General features: G+C 42.6%; 2 protein-coding genes across 12 annotated transcripts in view; one reads left to right on the top strand and one right to left on the bottom strand.

Moving 5' to 3' along the window:
• EXD1 (exonuclease 3'-5' domain containing 1) overlaps nucleotides 1-12,904 on the bottom strand; it is a 36,237-nt gene extending 23,333 nt beyond the window's left edge. For 4 of the 11 annotated variants that reach the window (XM_048853142.2, XM_048853143.2, XM_048853144.2 and 1 more), the window contains exons 1-5: nucleotides 11,530-12,904; nucleotides 10,383-10,451; nucleotides 7,932-7,974; nucleotides 3,342-3,472; nucleotides 1,221-1,288 (exon numbers count right to left, since the gene is read on the bottom strand). In XM_048853142.2, coding sequence (XP_048709099.2) covers nucleotides 1,221-1,288; nucleotides 3,342-3,472; nucleotides 7,932-7,974; nucleotides 10,383-10,451; nucleotides 11,530-11,662 — 444 coding nt within the window. In that variant the 5' untranslated portion in view covers nucleotides 11,663-12,904. The remainder of the gene's footprint in view (nucleotides 1-1,220; nucleotides 1,289-3,341; nucleotides 3,473-7,931; nucleotides 7,975-10,382; nucleotides 10,452-11,529) is intronic. The other 7 variants (XM_048853140.2, XM_048853139.2, XM_075129694.1 and 4 more) reach the window with 7 other exon arrangements.
• A 164-nt stretch (nucleotides 12,905-13,068) lies between these two features.
• The window catches only part of CHP1 (calcineurin like EF-hand protein 1), a 35,323-nt gene continuing 23,549 nt past the window's right edge, over nucleotides 13,069-24,842 (top strand). The window contains exons 1-2 of the mRNA XM_048853151.2: nucleotides 13,069-13,302; nucleotides 23,224-23,296. Coding sequence (XP_048709108.2) covers nucleotides 13,236-13,302; nucleotides 23,224-23,296 — 140 coding nt within the window. The 5' untranslated portion in view covers nucleotides 13,069-13,235. The remainder of the gene's footprint in view (nucleotides 13,303-23,223; nucleotides 23,297-24,842) is intronic.

Genomic DNA, 24,842 nt, shown 5'->3' with positions numbered 1-24,842 from the left:
TACAGAGAGACATATTACTGGGGCTCATTGTCAAAATGTTCCTTCAAAGCCTCCCTGATTCATATAGCCCCCTGTTGAACCCCTCTAACAGCCTTAGTATCTGGCTACTCAAAATCAGCAGACTGATGATCCATCTCGATGCTCCTTCCCTGGCCATTCCACCTTGACGTCGGTGAAACGACCCTAGTGATCCACCAGAGATTGTAAAACCATAGAAAAGTAGCCCTTTCTGTGGATGTACTCTGTCGCAAGGTGGTCTGGCGCCAAAATGGGGATGTGCATGCCATCTATCACCCTGCTTCAGTTCGGGAATCCCATTGCTGCAAAGCCATTCACTATTTCCCACTCACAGTCCTTCATAGCAGGAGGTAATTAAGGGCTCTGCACACTTGCATCACTACAACCCCCCACAGTGGACTTCCCAACTCCAAACTGATTTGTGACTGAACGGTAGCAGTGCAGAGTTGCCAGCTTCCACACCGCGATCACCACTTGTGTCTTCACTGTTAGGGCAGCTCTCATTTTGGTCTTCTTGTGCCAAAAGGCAGGGGTGAGCTCCGCACACAGTTCCAGGTAGGTGGTTTTGTGCATCTAAAATGTCTGCAGTCACTGCTCATCATACCATATACACATCATGATGCCATCCCACCACTCAGTGCTTGTTTCCTGTGCCCAGAACCAACGGTCCACCATGTGCAGCTGCTCCGTGAATGCAAAAAGCAATCTTGAATTGTTTCTTTCCACGACATAGAGCAGGAGTCATCATCAGATCTGCAGCTCATGAAATACTGTGTTCATAACGCTCATCACAATACTGGAGAGCAGTATAAGATCCATGCTTTGGGACAGAGATGGCAGGCAAGCAGTTTACAGTGGCTGTTGAAAAGTGGTGCAAAATATAGTTGGAAGCCCATGGAATAATGGGATGGAGAAAACTGCATCATGGGACTGTGAACCTGCCCCCACGCGGCACTGCAAACCCTTCCCAGAATACCCAGCGGCAGATGGTGGCAAGTTGCACAGTGGGATATCTACCCACGGTGCACTGCTGTCTGTCGATGCAAGAGTGCCAAATATGGATGTGCTCCGCCATCACAACGAGCATTGTGTGGACTGCAAAAGCAGTAGAATTAGAGCGGTGGATGATGGTTGACGTAACTTAAGTTGATTTAACTTTGTAATCTAGACATAGCCCGAATATTATCATTGTTATTACTCACAGCGGGACCAAATTTCTGCTGGAATTGATCAATGACTATGTACTCCATATTTTCCTCTTCTTCCTCCTCTGCAATGAAAAACACAACATTAGAGATTTTCTCTGCATCAGTAATCACAGTGGATGTATATTCATACCCGCACTCAAGTCCCATCTTTACAAGAGCTGTACACAGTCCCACCTTCCCTTTCCTCCAAAACAAAAAACTCCAAGTACATTACTGCACTTCCAAACAAAGTTTGCTGCAACTATTCCCAGCAAACATAGAATGATTGTCTGTCAGCAGCAACTCCAGCCTCCAGGATTTTGATCTCACTGTGAAACAGAAACCACTAATGAGTTTTAAAAGTGATCTTCAAAGGTAAACAAAATAGGTAGGTGCCCTTTTTAGTTTCTGTTATGAAATACAGAGGAGTCAGGAAAAGATTTGTAAAAAGGTTTTTAACATTTAAAATTCAGCTTCTGTCCAGGCTGGAACATGTTATAATGAGGGCAGAACTACAAAGTGATGACATCACAAGAGAGTGAAAATTAAGCAATCAAGAGAGAAAGGGATTTTTAGCCAGTCTTAAAACTGATTTTTTTGGTTTTGTTAATACTTAGTTAACAATAATGTCTAACAAACACCTGGAGCAAGGCTCTCTTTGCAAAGATTGAGCACTCCCTTTTCTTTCAGTTAAGGTGTGAGAGCTCACAACACACATCTCTGACACCCCAGAAGGTCCTCTAGCAAAGCTAGGAAAGACTGGACTTGACACAATCTTGACATTTCTAATTTTTTTAATGCAGATTAAAAAAACCCTTCCTTTCAGTATTTTTGTCCATCTTAAAGAACTGAAAAAGAACATAAACCTCACTTTAAAAAAATCCTTTGCAAGTCATGTTCAAATTTTGCTCCATTCTCCCACTTCCTGAGTTGTTGTAACTGTACTTCCAATACAGAACAGAACAGAAGGTTCTTGTAGCACCCTGGTATCTGAACCCCTTGCAAGACATTAGCCAGATTTTGAACCTGGGACCACTTGCACACAAAGCAGGAACTGTTCTACTTGACCACCAACGCACTGCAACTATCCTCCAAGTGTAATAACCAGCCTCGCACTGATCATCAATGGCCAATCAGGCTTAAGTTTTTAGTTGACATCACAAAATAATGAAACATCAGATTAACACACTCACAAGATGTATTGCTTATTGCATGAAATACTTTGACTTCTGTACAAGAGTAGTTGTGGTGCTTTGTGAAAGAGTCATTTTACAGCTGGGAGAAATCCATAGTATAAGTGTTATGAAAAATGTATAATGTGACAACTAAGATTTCCTTATTTTTATAGAATATATATTGTATATTTTAATACTGCTCCTTATGAGCCTGCAGTCGAACGTGGGAGGAAAAGACGTTGTGAACCCTTGAGTTCAAAAGGTGAGGAGGGAGAGACTACAGGGTCACAGTCCCAGAATGGCTGCCTGTTGATGCTGAAACAATCAACAGTGAAATAGTCAGCAATGTTGACATTTAAATTGGCATCATTAGGCTTTAGTGTTAACTGATCTACGAGATAACTGGAGCCCATTTAATGACGTTTATTCAAAATGCCTCTTGAAGGCATATATTTATTATGGAGAGAACCTTTTCCTCCTCCTTAGTCAGGACAAATTGGAGAGTATTTTAATAGCAGCTCCAGTGCCAACGGCATCTTCTTGTTTTCAGTGTATGACAAGCCAAGGAGCTTGTACCACTCTGATGTAAACTTGCACCGCTTCATGAATTAGGGCTTGTCTACCCACAAAATAGAAATGAAATAACTAAATCGGTTTTAATTCACACAGTTAGTTATTTCAGGGCAAGTCTGTGTGGACTGCCATATTTGGAACAAGAGTGCCTTATTTCAATTTGACTTAAGAGAAAGGCACTCTTATTCCAAAATACAGGCATTCACACACAGATATGCCTAAAATAACTAAAGGTGAGAATTAAAAAAAAAAACCTATTTAGTTAATTTGGATCCGATTTGGACATAGAGTGTGAAAAGGATATAGAACCTGGGAAAGGAGCTTGTGTCGCATACTAATTGTTTGGCTTGCAGAAAGACTGAACTTGCATTCCTAATATCACAGTTACCTGCCAGGGTATATTTTAAGTTACTCAGGGTGGTGACCCGGCTCTTTGGGGAAATGCAAGTAGAACTCTGTGGGCTGTGCTCTGCTGGTTCTCCCCTCTCCATTCCAGTTCCTCCAGTATCTAGACTGTCCCTGCACAAGACGACAGTGTAAGATATCACGGACAGTGCTGCAGTGAACACACATTGGGACATACAACATAAACTTGATAATATGTTGTAAGGCATTGTTTGACTTTCATCCAGGATCCTACACTTACATACAGCCATGTGGTGAGCTGCCCCACATATTGTAATAGCTTCCTAGTCAACATTCACATGTTTCCTGAGAGCTTCTGGGCCGTCTCTTAACTAAAAGTTTGCTTTGTTTATTGGCTATTTATTTCAGAGGGCAAATGTAAAGAAGCCAAAGGCAAAATCAAGCAGAAGAGAGGTCCACTGAGGAGGTTGGTGATGAAGGCCCCGACAGGGAGAGGAGGGGTCCCAAGATGCAGACATAAGAATGTAAGAACTGCCATACTGGGTCAGACCAAAGTTCCATCTAGCCCAGTATTCTGTCTTCCAACAGTGGCCAATGCCAGGTGCCCCAGAGGGAATGAACAGAACAGGTAATCATCAAATGATCCATCCCCTGTCACCCATTCCTAGTTTCTGGCAAACAGAGGCTAAGGACACCATCCCTGCCCATCCTGGCTAATAGCCATTGATGGATCCATCCTCCATGAACTTATCTAGTCCTATTTTGAACCCTGTTATAGTCTTGGCCTTCACAACATCCTCTGGCAAAGAGTTCCACAGACTGACTGTGCACTGTGTGAAGAAATACTTCCTTTTGTTTGTTTTAAACCTGCTGCCTATTCATTTCATTTGGTGACCCCTAGTTCTTGTGTTATGAGAAGGAGTAAATAACATTTTCTTATTTACTTTCTCCACACCAGTCATGATTTTATAGACCTCAATCATATCCTTCCTTAGTCATCTCTTTTTCAAGATGAAAAGTCCCAGTCTTATTAATCTCGCCTCATACAGAAGCCATTCCATACCCCTAATCATTTTTGTTGCCCCTTTCTGAACCTTTTCCAATTCCAATATATCTTTTTTGAGATGGGGCAACCACATCTCCATGCAATATTCAAGATGTGGGTATACCATGGATTTATATAGAGGCAATATGATATTTTCTGTCTTATTATCTATCCCTTTCTTAATGATTCCCAACATTCTGTTCACTGTTTTAACTGCCACTACACATTGAGTGGATGTTTTCAGAGAACTATCCATAATGACTCCAAGATTTCTTTCTTGAGTGGTAACAGCTAATTTAGACCTCATTTTATATGTATAGTTGGGATGATGTTTTCCAGTGTGCATTACTTTGCATTTATCAACATCAAATTTCATCTAACGTTTTGTTGGCCAGCCACCCAATTTTGTGAGAGCCTTTTGTTGCCCTTTACAGTCTGCTTGGGACTTACCTATCTTGAGTAGTTTTGTATCATCTGCAAATTTTGCCACCTCACTATTTACCCCTTTTTCCAGATAATTTATGAATATGTTGAATAGGACTGGTCCCAGTACAGACCCCTGGGGGACACCATTATTTACCGCTTTCCATTCTGAAAACTGACCATTTATTCCTACCCTTTTTTTCCCTATCTTTTACTGAGTTATCGATCTGAGCTTCCCTCTTATCCCATGACAGCTTACTTTGCTTAGGAGCCTTTGATGAGAGACCTTGTCAAAGGCTTTCTGAAAATCTAAGTACACTATATCCACTGGATCCCCCTTGTCCACATGCTTGTTGACCCCCTCAAAGAATTCTAGTAGATTGGTGAGGCATGATTTCCCTTTACAAAAATCTCTTCCCCCAACAAATAATGTTTATCTATGTGTCTGACAATTTTGTTCTTTACTGTAGTTTCAACCAGTTTGCCTGTCCTGTAATTAATTGCCGGGATCACTTCTGGAGCCCTTTTTAAAAAATGAAATCACATTAGCTATCCTCTAGCCATTTGGTACAGAAGCTGATTTAAATGATAGGTTACAAACTACAGTGAAAAGAAAAGGAGTACTTGTGGCACCTTAGAGAGCTACAAGTACTCCTTTTCTTTTTGTGGATACAGACTAACACGGCTGCTACTCTGAAACTACAGTTAGTAGTTCTCCAATTTCACATTTGGGTTCCTTCAGAACTCTTGGGTGAATATTATCTAATCCTGGTGACTTTTTACTGTTTCGTTTATAAATTTGTTCCAAACCTCCTCTAATGACACCTCAATCTGCAACAGTTCCTCAGATTTGTCACCTAAAAAGAATGGCTCAGGTTTGGGAATTTCCCTCACATCCTCAACAGTGAAGACGGATGCAAAGAATTCATTTAGTTTCTCCACAATGGTCTTATCGTCCTTGAGTGCTCCTTTAGCACGTCGATCGTCCAGTGGTCTCACTGGTTGGTTAGCAGGCTTCCTGCTTCTGATGTACTCAAAAAAATTGTTGCTATTACTTTTTGAGTGTTTGGCTAACTATACTTCAAATTCTTTTTTGGCCTTCCTAATTATATTTTTACACTTCATTTGCCAGAGTTTATGCTTCTTCTATTTTCCCCCACTAGGATTTAACTTCCACTTTTTAAAGGATTCCTTTTTGTCTCTCTCTGCTTCTTTTACTTTGTTGTATACCCACGGTGGCACTTTTTTGGTTCTCTTACTATGTTTTTTAATTTGGGGTATACATTTAAGTTGAGCTTCTATTATGGTGTCTTTAAAAAGTTTCCATGCATCTTGCAGGGATTTCACTTTTGGCATTGTACCTTTTAATTTCTGTTTAACTAACTTTCTTATTTTTGTGTAGTCTCCCTTTCGGAAATTAAATGCTACAACGTTGGGCTGCTGTGGTGTTTCCCCGCCACAGGGATGTTAAATTTAATTATATTATGGTCACTATTACCAAGCAGTCCAGCTATATTCACCTCTTGGACCAGATCCTGTGCTGCACTTGGGACTAAATCAAGAACTGCCTCTCCTCTTATGGGTTCCAGGACTAGCTGCTCCAAGAAGCAGTCATTTAAGGTGTCAAGAAACTTTATCTCTGCATCCTGTCCTGAGGTGCCATGTACCCAGTCAATATGGGGATAGTTGAAATCCCCCATTATTATTATTATTGAGTTTTTTATTTGTATAGCCTCTCTAATCTCCCTGAGCATTTCACAGTCACTATCACCATCCTGGTCAAGTTGTCGGTAATATATCCCTACTGCTATATTTTTATTATTAGAGCATGGAATTGTATATCCCTACTGCTATATTTTTATTATTAGAGCATGGAATTACTATCCATAGAAGTTCTATGGTACAGTTTTGTTCATTTAAGATTTTTACTTCATTTGATTCTATGCTTTCTTTCACATAGAGTGCCACTCCCCCACCAGCACGACCTGTTCTGTCCTTCTGATATATTTTGTACCCTGGTATTACTGTGTCCCATTGATTATTCTCATTCCACCAAGTTTCTGTGATGCCTATTATGTCACTATCCTCATTTAATATGAAGCCCTCTAGTTCACACATCTTATTATTTTAGACTTCTAGCATTTGTATAAAAGCACTTTAAAAACTTGTCACTTTCATTTGACTGTTTCTCATCAGATCTTACCCATATTTTCAAGGAATTCTGAAGCACCTGGCTTACGACTGATCTACACAGTTTTATGGACAATTTCACTATCTTGTTTAGGAGTATGCTTTTATACCAAAATACTTACATCAGTACAATCCTTGGTGTTTATAAGCTATATCGCTATAAGCGTGGTTACACCATTATAACTGCATCCACACTAGGGGGTTAAACCTCTTGAACAATATCTGTTTTTACACCAGTATAATTAAAGCAGTACAAGAGACAAGCCCCTAAAGACATAAAGGGTCATTTATCAAAAAGCTTCTCTTTAAAGGATTGATGAATACAGGAATAAGTTTTGGTAAAAGACTAAGTTCGACTTTTTGTACACGTAAAAGATTGCTGCTAAAGAGAATGGTATTCACCTTGCAAACTGCAGTTTAAGGGATCGGTTAGCAAAAGCCAGTCAATCCCCATTTCCCTTATGAGGGAAATTAAATAGTTTCAAATATGGCCTTGGGAAATACTTGAAAACCAAGTAACCTAACACAATTTGTGTTGGAGATGCAACTCTGAGTAGAAATTCAAGAGTTTTACGTACAAATCCACACCTGTGCCAGCTTCCAGATGTTACATTTACCTACATTTGATAAGGTTTGAAATGTAGCTTCCCCTGTACAACTGTTTGGCCGTGGATGAAGGGTTTTTTGTGAGAAATATTCCCTGGAAACCATGAGTTCATTATCAAACAAATCAAACAAATTATTCATTGATGGAGAAAGGAAGAACATCTTAGAAGAGTCTTTTCAGTAATGGAAACACCCCAGCCATCTCCTTACCCATTCCCTCTTAGAACAGTTCAACACAATCTTGGTGTCACTTAACCTTATACTCATAAGATTTTCCCTCCATTTGTTGGCTATTCTAATAGGTACATTCTTTTTCCAGTCATGAAAGATAAGTCCCTTCCAACATACCTGATGGGAGTTGCAGCTTGTTCCAGTTCCTCCAGCAATTCCACTGTAATACAAACCAACAACTTCTGTTACAGCTCTAACATCAGCAACTCATTGACTAAGAACTACATTTAATCCCCAAGAAATTGAAGACGAGCCAGAACTAGTACTGACCAGTGTGGAACACAGTCATGGCAAGGCATTCGTTGTAAAAAGTAATCATAGATCAGATATCAAAGGCAATAGCATGCAGTAGAAATATTTTACACCAGTGGCATTTAAGTTGAACCAGCTGATGCTACAGCATCTCTACTGAAACCTATATGGCCCTGCATAAGGCCAGTATTGCACCACCAGTTTACAGATTACATTTTGTTGTAAATGTGATAACCTGAAGAAGGAGGCAAGGATGTATAGTACATAGATCACTCTGAGAGCTGCCTTCCATCTCCTTGCCCCCAATGCAAAACTGAGAGTGTCAGCAGTACACAGAGACAGATAGGCCTGTCTTCACTAGGGACATTTCTAAAAAATTCACAATGGCTATCCCAAATGAAGCTTTAAAAAGGCCTCAGAGTAGCATACTGCACATAAATTCTTCATCCGTGGGAGTGGCTTCAAAATAAAGTTATCTTAGACAGTTTGACTCCATAGTTTGTTTCATCAGTTTTCAGAGTAACAACCGTGTTAGTCTGTATTCGCAAAAAGAAAAGGAGTACTTGTGGCACCTTAGAAACTAACCAATTTAAGCTCATGCTCAAATAAATTGGTTAGTCTCTAAGGTGCCACAAGTACTCCTTTTCTTGTTTCATCAGTAAAATTCTTCTGTGTCTGAGAACAGAATGCTCTGACTCCTCTTTTTGTCTTTTTGGATCTGGGGAAGAAGACAAGCAGAGGCCCAACACAGCCTTTTCACAAGGTGTTTCCATGAATTATTGAACTAAGTGAACAAGACATAAACACAAGGCTAATAAATCTCAAAATGTACTTTGATCATTTACTTTGCCTAGTTTTAATGAACTCAGTATTTCAGAGCATATTAATCAGTATAATTTGGCACAGTATACTAACCAATGTAATGTAGCATACTTTATAAAAATACTTAAGAGGAGACCATCAACTTGAAATATTGTCAATTTTTTAAAAAAAGCGTTAAAATAGTTTAAATTAAAGGATCTGATCCAAGGTTTAAAGCAATGGCAATCTTTACATTGACTGTAATGGGCTTTGGATCAGCCCCATATAGCACTTTATATGTTCAAGAATTCTATAAACATTAACTAATCCTAACAACGCGCTTTGAGATTGACGATCAAGTACTACTATCCCCATTTTATAATTTTTGCAGTTTTGGATACTACTTCCCTGCCGATTTTATTGTTGCATAATCAAAATTTCCTATTTTTTTAAATGTTCTTCTCACCTATATTGCTATGTGACAGACCCGAAACAAATGAATGGGGAAACTGACTCATTATATAGGGAAAAAACCAAAACTGATGATATGCTAAGTGCTGTTATATGCAAAAAGTAAATAAGCTGAGGGGGAGTGGGGAAAGATGAACAGGAAATATTTTCCCCCTGACCTCTCAGCTACAGTAATCTTAGGTTTTATCTATTATTTTAAGTACATTTTCAGACAGAAGAGTGATTTTTAAGTTGACAGTATCCCTTTAAATCATAGTAATAAGAGACCTCATTATAAAATCTACTATTAAATCTTTGAAAGACAGGAAAACATCAGCTATTTTGTGTGTGTTTTACAGAATGCACAATTTAATGAATTATTGAAGAGAGAGTTCTGTGCTGTTCAAATTATTATGTCTTAATGAGTCCCTTTAAAATGCTTCCAGTTTTTAATTACTTAACACTTGGATTATAAAGTTTTATTATAGTCAGTTTCATTTGTTATAATCAGTTTCATTTTTAACACAATTCTATTGTGTTTGGCTTAAACACTCTAGGGGAAAGTGAAAATCTAAACAAGAAACTTCTCACTGAATCTTTTTCAGTTTTGTTTTTTTCAACTACAAAAGTCTTGCCCACAAAAGTGCTAGTGTACACAAAGCCTAAAGATACTTACATGGCCCTCCCTGATTACTGTAGCATCTGAGCACATCACAATCTTTAATGCATCTATCCTCACAACATCCCTGTGAGGAAAAGTAGTAGTATTATCCCCATTTTACAGCTGGAGAAACTGAGGCACAGAGTGGTTAATGACTTGCCCAACATCACAGCAGGGACTTGAATTCAGATCTCCCAAGTCCTAGACTAGGGCCTTTACCACTGGAGCATCCTTCCTCTCCTTACTTAGGAGTTACACAGCCAAAACTCTCAGTGACTAAAATGGGACTTTTATCTAAGTAAGAAATCCTGAATAGGGCCCATCATTAGAAAAGAAAAACAAAAGTGCTAAACATGTGATAGTACCCATGAACCTCACCCTTGCAGAACAAAGAAAGCTCTCACCATTCACAATTTCATAACCAAAAAACATCTTCACACCTGGCATGCTTCTGCCTGTTTCCAAGTTCTTCACTGAAATAATTAAAAGACAGGTAGATAAATAAACAGAAACATTGAGCTCTGCATTAAAATTAAAGGTAAGAACTGATTACACACCAAATAAGGCCAGAAAACGGTCTTTGCTAATGACAATTGGCAACAGCACTAAATCAACAATTTAAAATTACTGTATTGAGTAAAACTAATACAAAAAACAATGAGGCTGTTGTATGCAAATGTCTGGTGGACACAACGGGGCAAATTCTGGGCTCAGTTATTCTTTTGCAATCCCAAAGCTGTCAGCACAGCTGGGCCCACATCCTTTGTAACGTTACATTAAGTAAGAGTGTTCACTCTTCTGCTGCTTGTTTTTCATTGCATGAGTACAACTATGCCCCTCTGAAATCAATGGAAGGTTAGTCTGTGCCTGGTGCAATCAGCAGTAGGTGCAATCCGCACGAAAGACTGAGCAGCCTAGTTCTAGTTAGTTTCTGAATGGCTGAAGATTAATTATTCTGGAGTTATCAGTGAAAGTCAGCCATTGAGTAATTTGAGTGGCACAAATTCCAGTTACACATAATTATTGCTGAGCAAGGCATAAGTACATCAGAACCCACTCCTGTTCCTACTAACTCTCTTGAAATGAGGACTACATGCAGATTTAATTTGCTCAAGATAAATCCTGAAAGTAGATTATGCCTCTATTTCACTTAAAATCCCAGATATCTTTTAAAATAAACAGAATCTCAGATTTGTTCACTTCATTCAGAATTTGGGCAAGCAATGCCCTCCATCTACTCAGTCTAAATAGTCTCAGAAAAGACCAGAGAACGGTATAGAACAAACACCCTGTTCAGTCCTGGCACATCAAACAATGTATATCTATCACATGAATCTATTCTTCCTCATGTGGGAAATAATGTTCTCTTTACAATGTGGGACATGACGTTCCAACCCACACACCCTTCCAACATATGATATAGCATGCCAATGAGCCCCTACCCTATCCAATCTAGAATATGTAAATACACCTTCGTGAACTCCCCCATTCCCCGCCAGGATTTGAAGAACTACATTAATTTAGGTGACAAGTACAGAACAAGAATTAAACCTCTGCTCAGAACGATACTTCTGCTGGAATCCACATGCTGCAATATTCCCTGGAAGATGCCACATTTCAAGGTGATTTTCACTGTTTTTCCCAGAATCTCATTGAGGAACTGGTAATCGCTGCTCGGATCCATGTTGGTATATCCCCAAACTAGCTCCCCAAATAGTCTGGTTCTCAAAGCAGAGTAGGAAATGAAAAGGGGAACTCCTCTGTCAAAAGATTTACTTTTCTTAGGACCTCTGCAGGACAATCCAAGAAGAAAAATGAAAAGACAGAGCCAGAATCATTTTAATGCCCTCCAGCTGTGACACTCAGCATCCAGTAGAATAAAGCTGCAGACCGAGGAGGAAAGGCACCCCAGCATGTAATAATTCATAACATACAGGCACTGCATTTGTCAACCAACTGCATACATGGGGCAATGGTAATAGAAGAAATTACATTTAGCTCTAAAAACCATCATTGTAGGCTTCCCAGTCAAATGGAGCATAAATGCCAAAATCTGAAGACCCTTTGCAAACTACAGGATTGAAATTATGATGACTGTAGAAAAGTAGAACAATCTCAGAAATTTTGCTGAACAGATCAGGAGTTTCTCTCCTAAATGGGACCTGTTAACAGTTAAGATGAAGCAGATCCAGTCACTGAAAAGCAAATACAGTCAGTGCACTGTTTGGTCCCTGTATAACTGCTTCTCTGCACCTATCAGCTAGGCAGCGGTTCCCAACCTTTATGGACGTCTCTACTGGTCTGCCAGACCAAATCCTCCTCTCTGCCAGCCAGTACTCCCTACTGTGCAGCGCACTAACTCGCCCCACGCTGGGGCGGCTTTTTGTGACCTCAGCGCCGCCCTTGGGAGCGACCTCGAGTCGCAGCTCACCAAGTTGGCGTGACAGTGCGTGTGGGGAGCCTCTCAGCCCGCACGCAGGTGCAGGGCAGGGCAGGCAGGAAGGGCTCGCACTGGGGGCCCCAGGGCAGCTCTTCCCAGGGGAGGGGGAACCCAGAGGCAGCCCTGTGGATAGGTCACCACTAAGGTCACTGCATGGGGCTCGGAATCACACCAGGGGGCTCGGATCCCGCAGGGGCAGCTCCCAAGTTCCTTCCCCACTACCAAGTCCTCCGGACCCGTACGGAGCTACTCGCTACTAGATAGCGCGGGCAGGGCGGCGGCCTCTTCAGAACGTACAAACTCCCTGCTCCTAGCGTGGCATCAGGGCCATGGTAGGGACTACAACTCCCAGAGAACAAAGCGACACCTTGTGGTGAGTAATCAGAGCAACGCGGAATGCAGAATGCTGGGAGTAGTAGTTTTCAAGGGCCGCGCTTTTAGGGCCTCTCGTTGATGACGTTAAACAGCCCTAAGTGTGACCGTTAGCGAGAAGAAAGATAGGAGCCGCTCCGCGCAGGCGCTGATGAGCTCTCCTTTGTGAGAGGCGAGGAGCTGCGGGGCGGGGTTACAGCGCGGTGTGGGAGGGGCCGGGCCCGCAGCCGGGGTTGATAAGAGGAAGCGCAGGGGTCTCTCTTTCTCTCCCCTTTTTTTTTTTCTGGCGTCCAGTCGCACCGGTGTCCGGCTGCAGCGTCCGGGGCCCGCACGCCGCCGCTGCTGATTGGCCGAGCCCGCCATTGCTTGTCCCCCCCCCCCTTCTCTGCGCGGCGCCGCGGCTGTCACTGTCCCGCTCCCCTGCGGCCAGAGGCGGCGGCCGGAGATGGGCTCACGAGCATCCTCGCTGCTGCGGGACGAGGAGATCGAGGAGATCAAGAAGGAGACGGGCTGTGAGTAGCGGGCTGCCGGCCCGGGGCTTTGCGGGCTTGGGCTGGGCGAGCCGGGACGGGAGCGGGCGGCCGGCCGGTCTCTGCCCCACAGAGCAGCGGGGACGGGGCGGTGCTGGCCAAGACTCGGGCTGGTGGTCGCCTGAACTCAGGCCCGGGGGTCGGGGCCATTGAGAGCCTGAGCGCCGCTTCCATGCCGCGAGCGTCGTGCGGGCCCGTCTGCCGGCTTGTTCCCAGCCGCAGTGCGGAGATTGCCTCACCGCCTCTGGCTCTCCCCGGCTGGGCACAGCATCTTTTGGGTGCCGGGGCAGGCACAGTCCCCCGCTCCGGCCGTGCTGCCAGCCCCTTGCCTTCTTCCCTTGGCTGGGCCGCCGGGGGCTCTCTCCTTTCCCGCTCCGGCCAGGCGGGGGCCGCTCGCTCGCCTGTGCACTGGTGCTCTCTGCGTGGCCAAGTCTCTTCTGCCCTGGTCATTCCCTCCGTCCCGGGAACGAGCCTCCCAGGAGGGAAGAGGGATGTGACTCACCGGCCCGCGTGAGCGCCTCATGATTGGGGGGGATGCGATCCCAGCAAAAGGGGCCGACCATCACTATAGGATTATGGGGTTTTGCTGTAGCGGATCGGAGGCCTTTACACTCCCTAACCTGCACCCTCCGCCCCCATTATTTGGTGTTAGTAAAGGAGGAACACGCAGGGTGGAAAGAAAAGGAGATCTTGTGGCACCTTAGAGACTAACCAATTTATTAGAGCATAAGCTTTTGTGAGCTACAGCTCACTTCATCGGTAGCTGAAGAAAGCTTATGCTCTAATAAATTTGAGCTACCGATGAAGTGAGCTGTAGCTCACAAAAGCTTATGCTCTAATAAATTGGTTAGTCTCTAAGGTGCCACAAGTACTCCTTTTCCTTCTAGGGATACAGACTAATAAGGCTGCTACTCTGAAACCTGTCATTGCAGGGTGGAAGCACTGCAGCACTTCCTGTCAAAATCAGTTACCTTTGCTGAGAATCCTCTTTTTGTCTGCAAAGGTCCTACCTGCCTCATAGGTAAAACTGTGCTAATATCAGCCATTGTTTAACTCCTAGTGCTAGCAGAGTTCCTAACCTGATAGGCCTAAACCAGCAAGACAGATTCTCTGTTGTGGTGGAGAGCTACATGGCACAATAGAAAGCAGAGACTGTCAGGGAGCTGGGTGCAAATCTCTCATTCTGTGCTGTAGCCCAGGGAACGTGTAAGTGCTGAATAGGGACTGCTATTGAGCGAATATCAGGAATACAACACTCACTGTCCCCTGCAACAGTGCTATAGGGTGGAAGGTAGGAAGCACAGGAGCTGTTACTATGGACATTAGAAGATAGTTTTTGCATTCGCGTTGCCTGAGATGCGAAGGGAGAAGAAGACAACCGTCAATCTACTTTTGTATTTACCAAAATATAAATTGATGGGGTACTTTCTGGTAGTCATTGGAGAGCTGGCTTATTGCATGTTTCTGGTTTTCATTGTTTCCAGCTACTAAACTGCTTTAAAAAAGGCTAAAAATACAGTAAATGCCTTCCTAGTATTACTTTGCAGTTGAAGTGATTGCATAGTTGCATTAGGGATGTGTTATGATTGCAAGTAAGAGGGGCTGTTGAAAGCACCATGTATGCAAGAGAGGTGATCCATGAGACTTGCGGATGTGGTCAACAACAGGAAAGTATGCAAATCCTTGTACTATGAATGCAGATGGAACATTTTAAGAACTGTTATAGTAAAACTCTGCTCTGTATAACCTACCTCATCCTCTAGTTGTTGAACATTGCCTTTCCATAAATACAGAATCTGGGCAAAATAGGAGTGGGGTCACTAATCGTCCATGTATTAGTAAATGAAACTGTCTGGGTAAAATTGAGTGTGTTGTGGACTAGACATGATTGTTGCAGCTCTGAGAACCACAATCGTTCACTTTCCCTAGAATTAAGAAATCACTTTTTTTTTACTTCCAGGATTTCATTTGTCTTTTGTATAGTCTTGCTGCTTCAGCCCCTGCAAAGAATTAAGATCTTTCCAAATTAAATGTTTCCCTACCTCTTGTTTTTTGCCTTTATGAGGATATTGTATCTCTTCCAGAAAGATGGATTTCCACCACATACATATTCCTGATACAAGTAGATTGAGTATGTAGACTATTTCCATGCTCGTTGGATTCATCAACAGCCATGGATCTTTATTACCTGTAGCCCCCTGCATACTGTCAGCCGGAATTTGCTCTGCCCAGCTGATCATTGCATGTGTATTCAGACATCTTACTAAAAAGAGGAAACTTAAAAACAAGCAAAGGTTTAACTTAAACTGTTGGCCTCTATATAGTCTGAATGTTAACTAGTCCCAGTACCACTAGCAAATATTCGGGAATGATTTTTCCGACAGGCCCCTGATACTTGGTGCATTATGCTGTTATTATTTCAGCTAATATTGGAGAATCATTACTGAGCAATGGGCCTGGTTTATGAACATTTAGAACAGGAGTGGCCAACATGTGGCTCCTTGTATAGGCACAGACTCTGGGGCTGGAGCTACAGGTGCCAACTTTCAGTGTGCCAGGGGGTGCTCACTGCTCAACTCCTGGCTCTACCATAAGCCCTGCCCCCACTCCACCCCTTCCTGAGCCTGCCATGCCCTTGCTCCTTCTCCTGCCCCTCCCCAGCACCTCCTGCATGCCAGGAACTGGGAGATGCTGTTTGGCAGGGCTGCCGGTGGGTGGGAGGTGTTTGGGGGGAGGGGCTACTGCCGTATTATTGTGGTTCTTTGGCAATGTACATTTGGTAAATTCTGGCTCCTTCTTAGGCTCAGGTTGGCTACCCCGATTTAGAGTATGTGTAGAGACTGAGTATTTAAGTGACCGCATTGGTACTAGGAGAGTTCCTGCCCTGATTACCCTTAAATGCTTCACTTAACTTTTTTTAGTGTGAGACTTATATTTGTGGTTTGCAACTTAAATTTCAGATTCTGGTTTTTGAGGTCTGAGTTAAAATATTTATTTTTAGGATTTAATTTTTGTTTAAGGATTTATAAAACAAAACTCTGCTGTCAGTGAATTAATTTAAATGATTCATGTCTGTATGGACTGTAAAGGCTATTACGTTTTTGCTCACTTCAGTAATCTTTAACTTTTCTAGTGTTTAATTTTAGACTAGAAGCTTGTTCTGCTCTACCTTGTGTAGTCTGCACAGTGGATGGAAAATTCCACCATTCGGTTAGCACCTTACTCTCCCTTTCCACCGGTATAAACGTCTACACAAGTAAAAGTACCTGGAACAAAGTTTGGTGGAAAAACAGTTAGTATTGCTGTGACTGTGGGTCATTCCGAAGGATCTGTAACATCCACCAATTCTTAGAAGCTTGGTGCTCCTGATACTTCCTCTGCTAAATAGTTAAAGTGAACCCAGCTAAAGCAAAAAGAAAAGGAGTACTCGTGGCACCTTAGAGACTAACAAATTTATTAATGTTAGTCTCTAAGGTGCCACGAGTACTCCTTTTCTTTTTGCGGATATAGACAAACACGGCTGCTACTCTGAAACCAGCTAAAGCAGAACATCATGTTGTCACTAAATGTCCAACTTGAGAAATGGTAACACTGTTAATTACTCTGAGGACTCTATACTCGTCTGTCTCCATTTTACTAAACTGTATTTTCTCCAGTTTCTGTTGGATAGGAGGAAGTAAATGAAAAGGGCATTTGGTTTAAACATTAAGTCTATTGGTGGATACTTGCCTGTGGAGTTCTCTCAATTGTGGGTGACCTTTGTCTTTCCCACCACTGAAAGTGGACCCCTTACAGGCAATGCAAAGCCACAGCTGACAGTATTAATAGCTACACAGTACTTCATATTAGCCTTTGTACCTGGAGTGGATAGAAAAGATCTTTGTGGCAGAATGCTTTTTATTTTCTCCCAAATTGAATTTAAAATTTAGGTTCAAGTTTTAGATTTTCATACTTAAATTCTGTGCTGACAGTCTGAGATTCATTTTGTGCATAATAGTAATTCTGCTATACCTGTATAGTTAAGGCTTTCAAGAAGGAAAATGGGTTAAATGTTCCTTAAAACCCAGCTATCTGACAAGTAATCATCAGTAGATTCTTGTGTAACCACAGTAACTTCTGAACTTTTGCTCCCTGAATTCCTTAGTCCAAGGTAGTGTAGTACCATGCTAAGATCTTACATGGCATTTTACAGTCCTGCTCCTTCTTTTCCTCCCCCTTAGTTTGCTGTGATCAACTTAGAAATTTGCTTGGAACTTTGTTTCAAGACCATCTTAAGAACCCCCCCTGAAGTGCACATTTCAGTAGCCAGTGTAAGAAATAGGGGAGAAGTCTGGAATGATGCCAGGTTTGGAAAATGTTGCTTGTTGATATTTGGTTTTTACAGGTCCTTGAATAGACATAGGAATGTTACAGTACTTGAAGTTTTAGGTCACACCCTTTTCCCCTTATGCTGAAGTAATGCACCTAAACATTTAGAGTATACCTCTATCATAGAATATTTGTTGCCCTGCCTGTGACCTGTCTCTGAATTTTTTGATCATATAATTATCTTGTTTCATGACTAGTCAGATTACTATTGATCTGTCCCCTTCCTTTGTGTCTATGTGCAGTGGGAGGGGATTACAGACCAAGTTAGGTGTGTGTGCACAAGATCACAAAAGAGAACTAATCAGGAAAACTCATTTCAAATGAATATCTGTTACACGGAAAACATAAGTTCTCAAAATGCACTTTTATTTGATAATACATCTGTACTATAAGGCTCTTAAAAGCATGTGATTCAGAAATATTAAATGTAAGTGCACCAAAAGGATTATTGTAGTAGTCCCAATCAGGGTGTTTAAAAGCAGTTTGCAGGCTACAAGGGGGGGTGGGGGGGGGGGGAGATTTCCCTGAAGAGAGTGCAAGAGTTTGTAGATGTGTGTAAAATTTAATTTTTAATAGAAAAGTTCAAGTGGATTCTTGATTGCAAGGAACTTTCCAAACATGAAACAAATGTAAACGTATGCAAGTGATAGCATACAGTGGGGCACTGTAAGTGCTTAATGGAAAAACCAAGACACAGTTTCTACCCCAAGCATGTACAATTTAAATTTTACAAGTGATCTTATGAATAAGGATGACTAAAGTAGGGAATGTTATCATCCTGAGGCTGCAGATTGCTCAAGGGCTGCTGCTGCTTGGTAAAGCTAAAATCAAAGTGAAATTAACACAACTGGAATCAGTTTCACTGTTGCCTTTCAGAATTTTGTGGATAGTAGTGAAAATGCCAAGAATCTTGTCATTCTCACACTGCCATTCGAGAATGCTGAGGACAGCCGAGTTGAGCACTGCAGATTTTTATGGGGGAGCATAGGTAAGGCTCTTTTAGTCACAGGTATTTTTAGTAAGTCATGAACAGGTCACAGGCAGTAAACAAAAATTTACGTCCCTGTGACCAGTCCATAATTTGTACTACATACCCCTGACTAAAACTTGGGATGGGGGGATGTGGGGGAGGCAGGATCCCTGCTAGTACCGGGGGGGGGGGCAGGCTCCCTACCTGGCTCCTCACAGCTTCCCCCCCTAGGTGGTGGTGTGGCCAGGTGGCTCCATGCGCTGCCTCCATCTCAAGTGCTGGCTCTGCCAGATGGCTCTGTGGCCAATGGGAGCTGCAGGGGCAGTGTCTGTGTGTGGAGGCAGCAGGCGGAGCTAGGAGCTGAGGAAAGGGACATGTCACCCCTTTCCAGGAGACCCCCAAGGTAAGCGTCACCTAGAGCCCTTACCCCCTACTGTGCCTGAGCCCCCTCTCACACCCAAACTCCTGCTGCTGCTGGGGCGCAGGGGGACGCAGTGTCTGAAAACTGCCCCAGCAGCGGCTGGTGCGGCTGGCCCAGGGGCTGCCTGAGCAGCCTAGGCTGGCCCAGGGCCAGCCGCACTGGCCACTGCAGAAGTCACGGAAAGTCACGGAATCCGTGACCTCCATGACAAACTCACAGCCTTAAGCATCGGTGCTGACTCTGTGGGTGCTCAACAGCTGGAGCACCCATGGAAAAAAAATAGTGGGTGCTCAGCACCCACCCGCTTATCAGCTACTCACCTTCTCCCTGCAGCGCCTCCCACCCATTGGTGATCCACTATTTAGTGGCATTCAGGAGGTGCTGGTGGGGGAGGGGAGGAACAGGGATGGAAAGAGGCTGGGTGGGGGCAGACTGGGGGTGGGAGCTTATGAAGGGGTGGGGCCTAGGGTGGAGCAGGGGTCGAGCCCCCTTCAGGAACTCAGAAAGTTGGTGCCTCTGTGGGGAGGGCCAAAAAGAGAAGTTAAGAGAGGAACGTATTAGCAGAGCCCTGAATTGCTTCCCCGTTGCAGCAGTCATGAGATTCTCAATGGGGAGAAGACAATGCCCTCTCTAGTAGCAAGGGCACAGTTTTCAAATTTATCAAGCTTCTACTAGTTGGGAGGTGATCCCAAAGATGGAATACCTGATCATTGTTCAGAGATGATACTTGAGTAGAAATCCTGGCACCTTCCTCCTTTCCAGTGGCTTCCAATTCTGGACACTGGCCTAGACTTAGATGGTAGTGCATCCCTCTTTCCCTATCACTTAACTCTACTCAAAAGTATGCATCTGGTAAATATTTGAAGCTCTGGGACCTATCGGCTGCGTCTATAATACAATGAACTTCAATCTTTGAAAGACCAGAGCCAATTTGCTATGTGCTTGCATTATTTGGAATTGTCATTGCCCAACCCATGCTAAGACACAAGGTTGTCAAGGAAGCATTGAGCAAAGTACTGTTGGCAGCCCATCCTAGAGAAAGGAACAGCAGAGTTTAAACAAATAACTTAGTGAAAGAACAAGCCTGATAAAAGAATTCAGTTATTGTGTCCCAGTCATACAGACTTGATACCTGCTGTGCAACCTATTCAGGTAAGAATAAACCTTTGCAATTAATCCTATTTATCAGCTCTTGAAACAACTGAGTTGGCATGGTACCAAATTAGTGCACTAAGGCCTGGTCTACACTACAGAGTCAGGTTGACATAAGCGTCTAAACCAGTGATACTCAGACTGAGGTTTGGGAGCCGTAAGTATCTCTTTAATGTGTCTCATGAAGCTTTTTGCAGCACATGATGATAAAACAGTTAACTAATCAGGATGCTTTGACCAAGTATTCTACAATTGGTCAACATTGTAAGTCATTTTGCTGTGGGAATAAGATGTATATAAAAACAATAGTAAATGAAAAAATGAATTCACACTATTGTGGCTCTCTTGGGTAATGTTGTTTGTTAATTTGGCTCCTGTAAACCACTGAGATCTGAGTATCACTAGTCTACAATAAAATGTAGCTCCCACTGATGTAACTCGCCCACTACACTGACTTAACTCCACCTCCAAAAGGCATAGCCCTTAAGTTGATGTGGTTAGGTCAATGCAGTGTCAGTGTAGACACTGCATTGCTGGCAGCAACTGTTGCTGCTTATCAGAAACCATTGCACTGATTTAACTGCCTGCGTGGGGCATTGTGAAAGTGGTCTTGGTGAGGACGCACTGTTAACTGCACAAAATTCTGTTACGTGTGTGCTTTAGGGTAGTGGTGGGCAATCTGCAGCCCGTCAGGGTAATCTGCTGGCGGGCTGCAAGAGTTTGTTTACACTGACCATCTGTAGGCACAGCCGCCTGCAGCTCCCAGTGGCTACAGTTGGCCGTTCCTGGCCAATGGAAGCTGCAGGAAGCGGCGTGGGCTGCAGGGACGTGCTGGCCGACGCTTCCCGCAGCTCCCATTGGCTGGGAACGGTGAATCGCAGCCATTTGGAGCTGCGGGCGGCCATGCCTGCGGATGGTCAACGTAAACTGTCTTGTGGCCTGCCAGCAGATTACCTGATGGGCCGTGTGCAGGGTGCCCACCACTGCTCTAGGGGCACCCACCTTTACCCAGTTCCTAGCATTCAAGGTGTACTCTTTGCAGGTTTTCAGGACCTTTTACCAGTGAAAGAGCTTTACACAGTAATATCCTTATCCTCTATTTATTAACAATTACCAAGCTAAATACACATGCTAAGCACACAATGCTATGCTCACCAATCCTGACTTTCCCTGTTAGCCAGGCAGACTTTCCCTGTTAGCCACACAAGGCCAGTCTCATCTGGATTCTGGTTGCTGCATGTCATGATCGGTCGTGCAGATGATTCTTAGCAGCTCTGATCTTAGGCTGTGTCTGAGAGGTGAGTTCTTCCAGGTCTTTCCTCCTCCTTCTGTTCCCTTTGCTGGTCTCCTTCTTGGACCCCAGTTTATATAGTGAAACTTGAGTCCTGCTTAGCTATACCTTTAGCAATATTTTAGTAAAATAATTGGTTAACAGTTCTTTAACCAATTCTAACCTATTGTGTAAAAATTCTTTAACCAATCATACCCCACCACCTTAATTGATTTACACCTAGCAAAATTAATTATGTGACAGAAACAATGGAAGAACCAGACCGAGATCATACACACAATAGAGAAGTGGGGACCATAAAGACAAAACTATCCTTACAGCACACCGCCGACACAAGAAGTGTAGCATGGATGTGTAAAACCAATTGAATTATTGTGGTGGCTGTATGTCAACATAAGTAGCTTCACTTAATTTTGTAGTGTACAGTTGCCCTTAATGTCACTTCTATAACTAAGTCTTGTAGAGGGCTGTAGACTAAACATCAGGATTTAGGAAACCCCTGCTCTAGGTTTGTATTAAATTGGTACACATCTGAAATACCTAACAAGGCCTGAGCCATACTGCCAGTGCAGACCTACCTGTTGACTTCGGGGATCAGGACTCCAGAATCCACAGAAAGAACTCCCTCACTAGAGTCTTTGTAAGATGTTAGACAATGTCTTCGGCAGCACCATATCAGTTGTCGCCTCCAAAACCTGGGCTGATTTGAATAGTTTGTTTTGAATTTGGCATTTCTACCACTAATTGTAGACTTGTTGGGTATGTAATGTTTGTCTTGTCTGCATGTGGGATCCCTTGAACTTTCTGATCTGAAAGCTTTATTGCTCTGCTCTCTCAAAACTGAGCTCCTTTGCGTGATCTGTCTTTAATTTAATTTGAATGGGTCGTGGAGATGGAAACAAGTACAGCAAGGAACCCTGGAAACTAGTTGCATTCAGATTCAGGCAGACTTTTGCAGGAGGAGGCAAGTAGGTTTGATGTATTCTTCGCTGCCCTTTTTTCTCTTGCATGCTCAGCTAGCTTTCTAGAGGAACTACCCTAGCTGTAAGCCAGATTTTAAAATGTTTTGCTCATCAGAAATATGGCAGAGATAAGAGCTTTGGTTTGTTTAGCAATACAGAATATGCTATTGAAGGATATTCACATTGTATGAATTTAGAATGAATTTGAAAGCAAATTACAAGTGTAATCTGTATCAATGTAATTTTTATAAAAATGCAAAGTTTCCACTCTTCAAACCTGAGTGGGGATTTGGGAAGGGGTTGATACAGTGAACATAACTGACTTTTGGGGCATGAAAGGCTTTTGATTATGGATTCTGACAATTTAGGGGTGGAGAGACATATTGGGGTTGAACTTGGCTATCATTAAATATTTAGCCTCAAAAATGTAAACTAAGCAAATTGCCAGGGTTGAAAACTTCTCGGTGATACTTTTGTTAAAGACCACAAACTAACTGATCCCACTTACAGATGTACAGCACTGGCCTCTACTCTTCTGACTTCATGGGAGAACCCCAGAATTATTCCCTGCTACTGGGGGAGGTGGGAAGGGGCAGTGCGGCTCAGACTTCTGACAAGTTTGCCAGTGCTTTAGTATTTTCATCTGTCTGTTTGCAGATGACTGGTTCAGTATACTGAACCAATCTGGAGATGGGGTTATTGTTTAACTGACTTGTCTAATTTTCCTTTTTCCCTCCAGTTTCCCACAGTCAGATCACTCGTCTGTACAGTCGGTTCACCAGCCTAGACAAAGGAGAGAATGGGACTCTTAGGTAGGTACTTTCTACCACTCATCTTGTGATAATCCAAGTTAGTTATGATGGTTAACGTAATAAGATTTTGAACACAGATCTTCCCACCTGATAAATCAGGAGTCTTCTTTCTACTGGCCTAAAATGAACTTCTTAAAATAAAGCAGTTTTTAAATTTATATATTAAATGTTTATAAAGCAGTTAAGTATTTGGAGAGCAACAGACAGTTACAATTAAAGCACAATAAACCAGACAGTGTTTTAAAATGCATATAAAAATCAATGTCAGCAAAAATCTGACATCTTAAAAAATTATACCAAAAGGTAAGCTTGACAAGCCAGGTAACTGGCTGGTCAAATAATGTCAGATATTCCAGGAAGAATGCCCTGATATTGGTGATGGCCTACCTTTTTGATTTCATTACGGTACTGTTTGTTAGCAAGCCTACTTAAATGTCTTGATCACTTACTTGCTACATGCTGTTGAGGAAAAAGGTGAACTAATAGAAAGTTGAGTATCTTGGTTGTCTGGAATTTTCTCAAACATTGTATGTTATTTATTTGAATACCAAGCCTTCAGTGTACATGTGCTTTGTAAACCACCATTAAACAAGTTTAAAGGTACCATCCCTGCTCCTGAGTTTAAAATCTGATCTAAACTGACTAGATGCACAGAAATTAACTCAGAAGGGAGCTGAGGAGGGAGGAAGGGTTCAGTCACTAAACCTCTTTCCCAAAACCAAGAAAATCTGCACAGCCATTAAGCCTCTTCCTTCTCAAATGCATCACAACTATTAACTCTTCCACCCTCATTAAGCAAACAACTCTGTATTAAATGACTATGTAAATAAACATCCAGTTCCCTCCCTCCACAAATATGCCATTTGTAATCCTCATGTTCCACCTGTGTCCCCAGCTAGACCTTGCTGATCATATTAAAAGCTCTGTGCTAGTGAGGGGAGTAGAGAGATCCCTCCCTTCCTGCTCTTTCCTTCTGCTGCTGCTTGAGTCAATTTTTCTGACTTAAATAACCTAGTTAAGTAACTTTGTAATTAGGCATAAATGTCTATCCATGGCTATGCACACTAGAGATCATAAAGCCTTACTTTTTTGTTACTTTTCTAATAAACTAATAATTTAAAATATTTGACCACGTTTGACAGAACTGATGATATTTGATCAATGTTTGACTCAGTCAGTTAACCAATTGTTTTTGACCAGTTAAATGCCCAACCCTACCAAAAGGCTTCTTCCTCCAAACCAATTTTCATAGCTACCACTTTGATCTCCCTCAAATACTTAAGACCCACCTCTGCCTATGTTAATGGCCTAATGGCAGTGGGACAAGTAACCTGTTGCTGAGTCACTAATATCTCTTGTTCGCTTACTTTTAAAAAAGCATCCCAATTAATATATGTAACCTTGTATTTGGCCACTCTTGTTATCCCTCTACCTTACCTCCCCTCTGCAGCTGTTTTCTACGCTCAGCTGAGTCTTGACCACTTAGATTGTAAGCTCTGGAGCAGGGACTGTTTTTGTTTAAATACCTAACCCAAATTGGGGGGAG

Source organism: Caretta caretta, chromosome 6 (genome assembly GCF_965140235.1).
Source record: "Caretta caretta isolate rCarCar2 chromosome 6, rCarCar1.hap1, whole genome shotgun sequence".
NCBI lineage: Eukaryota > Metazoa > Chordata > Testudines > Cheloniidae > Caretta > Caretta caretta.
Note: the sequence above shows the minus strand (reverse complement) of the source record. Positions and strands in the feature narration are given on the sequence as shown.